Source organism: Charadrius vociferus, unplaced genomic scaffold (genome assembly GCF_000708025.1).
Source record: "Charadrius vociferus isolate BGI_N301 unplaced genomic scaffold, ASM70802v2 scaffold974, whole genome shotgun sequence".
Lineage (NCBI taxonomy): Eukaryota > Metazoa > Chordata > Aves > Charadriiformes > Charadriidae > Charadrius > Charadrius vociferus.
The window spans coordinates 159185-167217 of NW_009648063.1; the positions used below are offsets into that span (position 1 = coordinate 159185).

The 8033-nt window shown below is 43.5% G+C and overlaps 1 protein-coding gene across 1 annotated transcript in view; it reads left to right on the plus strand.

Moving 5' to 3' along the window:
- Window positions 1–1208: 1208 nt before the first annotated feature.
- The window catches only part of LOC104285357 (lipid phosphate phosphatase-related protein type 1), a 72349-nt gene continuing 65524 nt past the window's right edge, over window positions 1209–8033 (plus strand). Inside the window, exon 1 of the mRNA XM_009883806.1 lies at window positions 1209–1317. Within this exon, the coding sequence (XP_009882108.1) occupies window positions 1255–1317 (63 nt within the window). The 5' untranslated portion in view covers window positions 1209–1254. The remainder of the gene's footprint in view (window positions 1318–8033) is intronic.

An 8033-nucleotide genomic window follows, 5' to 3' on the forward strand; every position in this document is an offset into this window, starting at 1 on the left:
AACCCAGTGCTCTGATAATAGCATCTCTCCCAGTAACCCTGATGAGAGCTGGTGAGAAAGCGCTGACCCCTTCGTGAACCTCACAGGCTCCATATGCCAAGGCCTGAATTGCCACCCCGATGCCAGTGAGGTCAAAGAGACGGGGGAAGACGTTGTGCAAAGCATCCTCGGGAAAATACAGCGGCTTTCACCTCCTTCCTTCCTTCCTCCCGCTGGAGGTGCTTATGATCAGGGCAGGGCTTCCGTGTGAGGGTCAAGGCCCACCTAAATCTGTGCTCTTGCTTGATGTGTTCACGTTAAAATTGATAGCTGAGGATTTCTATCCTCTCCTGTGTCTCCTGCAGCTCGCAGCTCTGAGCTGCACGGTGCTTTTCCAGCCCCCTCTTCCCTGATAGCCTGTTCCTCTCGCTAAAATCATTTAAGATAGACTTTGCTTCTTGATGTGTTACCTCATGCATACAGAAAAGCACATGCACTCAGTAAAAATGCTCCGTGTTAGTCTTCTGTTCACTCCTTTCCTACTTTCTGTGCTGTAAAGAGATTAGGTGTCTTAGCACAGAGCCTTACAGGGTTATGTTAATTAGAATAGCCAGTAGCCTGGAGTAATGCTAAGTAGGTAGGGTTTTGTGGGTTAATGTACTAATTTATAGCAGGCTAGAAAGGCTCTGCCACAAGGGCCCAGTCCTGCATTGTGTTTTTGTTGTATTTGCTTGTTAGGGTTTTTTTTTTTTGTGCATAAGACACGCTGTCATCTTGAGCAGGTCACACTTCATGCGGATAAGCATTTTGATCATGTGTACAATTGTAAGTGTGCATTTTGAAGTACGAGTTCACAAGTCAATTACCAAAACCTCTTGATTTAAAACACACTGTAGGCAGGACAGTGGGCTGAAAACATGATTTTACAATCCTGGGAAAGAAGTCTTTGCTCGGGAGTGGATTACAGTTAAGGAAAATAGTTGTATTCCTTATTGCTCTTTGCTCTGTAGGTGATGTATCTTGTAACCTGTGTCTGTCTCTTGCTTTTGTGCTGCAAAGGGAGCACCTTCTTAGCTTATTTTGTACACCCTCAAGTTAGACCTTGATGTTCCTTTTACTCTGTACCCCTGGTCCAATATGTCATTGCTCCATGTTATGAAACTTGTGTTAAATGTGGAGTTTGCAAAAAAGGGAAACATACTGACATACCTTTGTCTTTTCTTTTTCAGGATAATATAGTTTTGAACAGTGCCTCCCCAAGAAGTGTGATGAGAAATGGCTTTAGGAAACAATACCCAGAGAAGTTACTCCATCATCCCCTGCTTCATCTTTGTTGAGGTGAGTGCAGCATTCAGTTGCCAAACCTACATAGAAAGCAGCTCTGCCCTGCAGGAAATAAGTCATTTGTTGGCCATTTTGCTTGTAAGGAAGAATGCTTTCTTACTTGATAACTTGAATATCCATCGTCATACTCAGTGCCACCCAGTCCCCCTGAAAAGAGTCCTGCATAAGTTAGCCCAATCCAAGGTAGCAGCAGTCAAGAACAAGTAGGTGCTGCGTTTTCAAGACTTGCCCGTACCCGCTTTGCCAGCTAGTCCTGCGGTATTTGGTAGAGAACGGGAGTAGCTGCAGGGGCAGGTCGGCAGCAGGGTGGTTGCTCGTCTTCCCATTTTTCTCAGGCCTGTATCCATCTTGCTGCTGCACAAGGACTAGACCTTGTTTAAGGAAATGTCTGATCTCACAGTCTAATGGTTCATAGGCTCAGGAAGCAACACTCAGCTCTGATTTCAGTTCGGGTGGAACATAAAATTTAGATGAGCACACTTTTAAGTGTGATGGAGGAGCTTGGCTCGCACAAGGACTGTGACCTGACTAGCAGTGAAGTTACAGGAGTGCTTGTTCCCACAATGGAGTATCGCTCCACATCTTTGTTAAGGGTAGGGTTTTTTTTAAGTTGCTTATTACTTTGCTCTGTACGAACCGCTTTTTTGTGGTGCATCTTTTGCTTACCCTAACACGGCCAGACTGACCAAAATCATTATCCGAATGGATGAATATTCAGCTGGTGCTTATAAGACTGGGATGATATTTTTGGCCAGGGGGGCAGCTCTGGGTTTCCAAGGAGGATGAAAGCTTCCATCAAATTTAGGTGGTGAAAAGGAGATAAGTGCCTGTGACTGACCACCTTCAGAGCCACCTGTCTGATGTACCTTGGACGCAATACTCTTCAGCCCAAATTATGGGGTGACTCATGCTCCTCCACAAGAGAAGCACTAAGAACGGTCAAAAGACTAATTGTAACGCTGGGTGTTGTGCAAGACTTACCCCATTTCCACTGAAATCCCGGAAAGGTTTGACCGTGCTGCGCCGCAGGTGTAATGGGCACAGTGAGTGGTTGGTTTCCAGAGCTCCTGAGCACTGACGTTTCCCCAGGGACATGGGAAAAGCATGCTGTGGCATCTGGGACCTCTCTAACCTTTACTCACCTGGAGTCCCCCCCCTCCTCGTGTCTTATCCAGACAGGACATGCAGTTCTCTTATGCGCTCTCTGCTCTCTGTACTGCCAGCTTAGCCCCCAAAACACAGTCAGGTGATGCCTTGGGTGCTCAATCTAATGTAAGCAGTAGTTTTCCTTTTGATTTGAATGGGCCTTCCTTGCAGGAGGGATCTGGTTGGGGAATGAGAACAGAGGAAAAGCCTAGTAAAACCACTCGTAAAGCTTGGCACAGGGCTTTCCCAGCCGCAGCACTGGCAGACACCAGTGCGGGAAGGTGACTGAGCCTTGTAGTGCTTCACAGGGTTTTGTCACGGATGGAATGTCCACCCTCCTGGGGAATCTCTGTCTCTGCTCCCAGGGGAAGCTGGGGGGCTGTTCAGACTGAGGAAATGGGTCACTACTTTATCCCAGCTAGAGAAAGAAAGGTTAAAAATGAGGAAAAAACAGCAATAAGCTCAGAAGAAACCAAGTAAACACCAATTAAAACCATAAATGAGATGTCTCAAATTTATTGCTTAAAAAAGCAGTTCTGAAGTTGAGACAGCAATGTGCCCTGGTGGCCAAGAAGGTGAATGGCATCCTGGGGTGCATCAAGAAGAGTGTGGCCAGCAGGTCGAGGGAGGTCATCCTTCTTCCCCTCTACTCTGCCCTGGTGAGGCCACATCTGGAGTACTGTGTCCAGTTCTGGGCTCTGCAGTTCAAGAAGGACAGGGAACTGCTGGAGAGGGTCCAGCAAAGGGCTACAAAGATGATTGGGGGACTGGAACATCTTTCTTATGAGGAAAGGCTGAGGAACTTGGATCTTTATAGTCTAGAGAAAAGAAGATTGAGGGGGATCTTATCAATGCTTCTAAATCCTTAAAGGGAGGGTGCTAGGGGGATGGGAACAGCCTTTTTTCAGTGGTGCCCAGTGATAGGACAAGAGGTAATGGGCACAAACTTGACCATAGGAAGTTCCATCTAAACATGAGGAGGAACTTCTTAACTCTGACGGTGGCAGAGCACTGGCATAGGCTGCCCAGAGAGGTTGTGGAGTCTCCTACTCTGGAGACACTCAAAACCCACCTGGACGCCGTCCTGTGCAACCTGCTGTAGGTGACCCTGCTCTGGCAGGGGGGTTGGACTAGATGATCTTCAGAGGTCCCTTCCAAACCTGACCATTCTGTGATTCTGTGAAGATTTTTAGTCTAAATGTATGAATGATGAGCCTGGTTGGCAGCCTGTGTGAGATATAAATTGCACTTCTTGTAGACAAGACTGACATGAATGTAAAAATAAATCTTTTTACAGGAAGAATAGAAGAGAATTTTTTGCCCCCTAAGTGTACTTTCCTCGTCCTTTCATATATTTGCTTTGCTGATTAAAATACAATTTTAAATTAAAAATCAGTCAAAAGCAGAGAGGTAGCGTCCAAAAAAATGTTCTCTCTGCTACATTTGATGAAAACATGTATTTCTTCCCCTCTTTGTCCATAGCATGGATTTTAAATGTAGCACTACTGGAACTACAAATTCATAGACTTGCGTGAAGCACTGTAGCATTAAACAACTGGAAATCTAATTTCCTGCTGGGAGTGCAGAGATGATTGATAGTAGCCATTCAGTCTGAAACATCTCGGTAAATCTTCAGGCACTCGGAAGGTGTTTTTCTTTTCCCACTGCAATGCTTCTGAGCCTGAATGCAGTGCTTTTTACGTGAGCTTCCCCAGACACCAAGCCCAGTGCTGAATTGCCTGGGTTAGGATGGGCCCTATTTTTGTAGCTTTGAAGCAACCATGAGAATTAATGAGGTGTGTGACACCTTGCTGCCGTTGATAAAGGTGCATGCAGGACAGCAAAAAATAACGTTGCCTACTTTCCTCATAACATTTTTCCATCAGAACACAACCTAGCAGCAGACACGTTAGGTGATCGTGAGTAGGAAAAGAGATGGTCAGTAAATACCGTCATAGGTGTGTTGCCCAGAATGTGCTGCCTCCCCCACTGTCTTCCATGGAGGGTGATCCTGTGATTAAAAGTTTTGAGATATTTGCTCTTAAGAAAAAAAAATGCTGAGCGTTGATAGTCATGCCAGGTGCCGTGCCAGTAGATAGTTGCTTACTGCCCAGTATGCGGTGTGCATTCAAAGAAGCTGCGATGGCAGTGGTGGAGAAGAGGTGTCACAAACAGTTTGGATGTTTTAAATACCATTATGCTTCAGTCTGTACAAATGTGATACTTTTAATTTCAGTGGTTATTCGCATTTCCATTTTTTTCCATTCCATTTTCCTCACACTCAACTAACTTGTAGCACTTAGTTATTATGAAACCTGACCTGAAGATGAATGGCTCATTATAAAAACTTAAACCCTGTGCCCCACTCTACAAATTCCTTTTTATGTTCAAAATACGAACTTTTTAATAATACAGAGATAGCATATGATGTCTAATCTGTAGTGACAGAAATGTTAAATCAACATTTTCAGTCTCTAATTAGAAACACAATGTCACATTATGGGTAGATTTAAAGGCTAAATAGGGAATCATTAAACTAATTTTTAGTCACTTATAAAATCTGAGTCCCTCTCCCAAATAACGCAGGCAGCTTTCTAGATGGTTCTTTATTGTGTTATAAGAGGTATCGTTACAGTCTGGCATTTGTCACCACATGTCTATGAAGATTTGGTATATTACATTTTGTTAAACACCTAAGCAATTAATTAGGACGTACGGGAGACTAATATTTCTCTTTTCCCTGGGTGCTTTGCAGCATTGCTTGCAGCCGGCATCAGTGAAGGGAGCCTTTAGGAGGCTCTCACCCAGCCTTGGTTTACACGTAAGAGGTTGCGACAAAACGAGAACGATTTTGTTCCTCATCCAGCTGACATGTGCCACTGCTTTGAGCATGCGGGCTGTTGAGTACCTGGTCCATGAGGACTGATGCTGCTGACAGTTAAATAGAAGTGCAAAGAGCAGGATGCACTGCTCCAGTAGCTTCCAGAGCCCTTTGGAGTTAGTGATGGACCCAGAACATGCAGCAATGGCTGCAGAGCTCCTGGCTGTTGGTGTGCCCTGGATTTATCCTAGCAAATGCAAATAGTGCACAGCAGCCTGTTTGAGGATTTGTTGATGGCCATCACCGATCACTAAAGTGGTCTCAGGGATTGTAGGCAAGCATGAGAGAAAGTAGGAGAAGTGGCATCTGGGATGACAGGAAAAATTTTCTCACATGTTCTTTTTCACATAGTTTTTTCTTATGGTGGCATTTGTTGACAAAACTCTCTGTGGAGCATCTCCTCCCTCCTTCACCTGCTGGGACATGCATGACAGAGTTCTATCAGAACGATTGTTAGTGATGCTTCAGCACATCTTTCTCAGTATTTTGCAACCCCGTTTTGCAAGGTTTGGTCCAAGGAGTGTTATGTTACATCCTTCCACATAACATCCGTATGTGTACTGGTTGAAGGCGGCAAAAGGTAAATCACAACTGGAGGAGATGTATTTTGTACACAGTGGCCTGATTTTCTGCAGGTACGGAATAAATTGTCAGCGCAGTGAGGATCCCTCAGATCTACGCGGCATCAGGAGTAGAAGTTCGCTTCCTAGGGGACTGGCGCGCTACCCTGAGCTCCTGACCTAGCAGTGCTTTCCGTGCGCTGTGGTCTTTCTCTGTCTTTCTTGATCCCATGTTGCGTGTTAGCTTTCTAGGACAAAACTCACGCTAGAGGGGTGTAGGGGAGCTGAGTACAGTCTGGCTTTGAATTTAGTGGGTCTAAGGGATTTTACTTGCTTTTGCAGCAAATTTGATGCTTATCATTAGTGACAGGAAGTGTAATGCGGTGTGATAATTGCATTTTCTAATAGATGTTGGAAGGATAGTTACATACTGTGAATAAACAGCATCGCCACAACTATATGTGACTTCAGGGGGAAAGCATGTGCACAGCTTTGGAGGCATTGTGTCTGTTTGAATGGTAGTTTTTAAAGAAGCAATAAACAAGCAACACTTCTCTCCCTCTCGTCTCTTCTGAGTCAACAGCAGTGATGACTATAATGGCTCTCTAGATAATAAAAGGAAAAACTTGCTCTGGAACTTCGGCTGATGTGGCACATTCTGCTTCCTTTTTCCTCCTTCTCCTTCTCACACTGCAAGCCCTGGTTTGAAGGCTTGAGTTGTTTCAGGGTGTGAGTTATCTGAGAATTTATTTTCAAGTACTGTTACTTCTAAAGAGTCACGTGCACCTGAGGTGTGTCTTTGCACATGAATACACTGTAATTTTCCGGCACCAGACTTAATTAAATTGTCTTAAATTGATCAAAGAGTTCCTGAATAGCAAGTGACTGTAGTATGACTGATGTGTGTGCCACATTGTGCTTTATTGTAGATTATTGTAATCCTGACATTGGCAAGGTAGTAAGGGCAGACTCAAATAAGCAACACCATTAAAACTTAAAACATTGGACATCTTTCAGATTCTGTAATCTGAAGATCCTACTTTTTCACGCTAAATCCATTATTCTGCCCTCAGGAAAGCTTTTGCAGGCAGAGTGGAAACTGTTTCTTCTTGACAGCTCGATATATAGCACATTGCAAAGAACTGAAGATTTTGTGAGAAAAATCTATTCTCCCCTTCTCCCCCATGAATAAAATGAAAAACGCTGCAAAATACAAAGCTCTAGTCTTACATCTATTCTGATGCAAACTTTGATTTGAACTGCAGGTATGTTACAACCCCATTGGATCTCTGTTTCTACAATCAGTGGGGTAAATTTTCCTTTACTTTGTGCTATTTTAATTCTGGACAGATTGAATCATCTTCAAATATTGGTTCAAACATAATTAAAAAAGAGCTTCAACTTACAGAAGCACAGAAGGAAAGCATTCTTCTTTCTCTGCCTGCCCACATTTTGCTGAGAGTGTTTCATGTAGTCAAGCCAACAGCTGAACTACTCTTTAACATGAGAATTTCTGCAATACTGAAATCATTTGTGTAAGTGAGACAAGTGCCTCTTGAACTCCTGTTTGTCATCGGCATCACAGCAAGGTTTAGGGAGCTATGAAAAATAAGTGAATTTAGAACAGTCATGACAGATGTGGCACTTCTTTTATTCTAATTTTTTTGGTTAGGTCTTCTGAAAATTCAGAAGATTTTACACATTTGGTTGTACTGGTTGGTGCCCTCTAATTTTGAGCAGTGTTTGGGGAGTGTGAAATGTCTTTTTCTATGCACCGTGGTCCTTAAAACAACGTTTCTAAGAGGCATCAGATGTGTTGCAAGTGAGTTTCTATTAGTGTTTCTTTTCAAAAAAGCTCACTTCTCTCATGAGAAAAACTTGCTCATTTCATTAGAGCCTTAATGATATGACTAAAATTGCATAAAGGAGGTACAAACATAGGACCACAGTTTTGAATGTTCAAAATACGTGTTTTAATTTTGGCAAGGTAATGTCCAGTTCTCCTAGAAAATGCCAAAATATTCCAGGCGGGTTTTAATATAAACAACCTAACCAAAAAGGCACCCCAAGCTGAACTAACCCCCAAATAGTTGCAATGATCAGTGACTGTTCCAGCATCCACC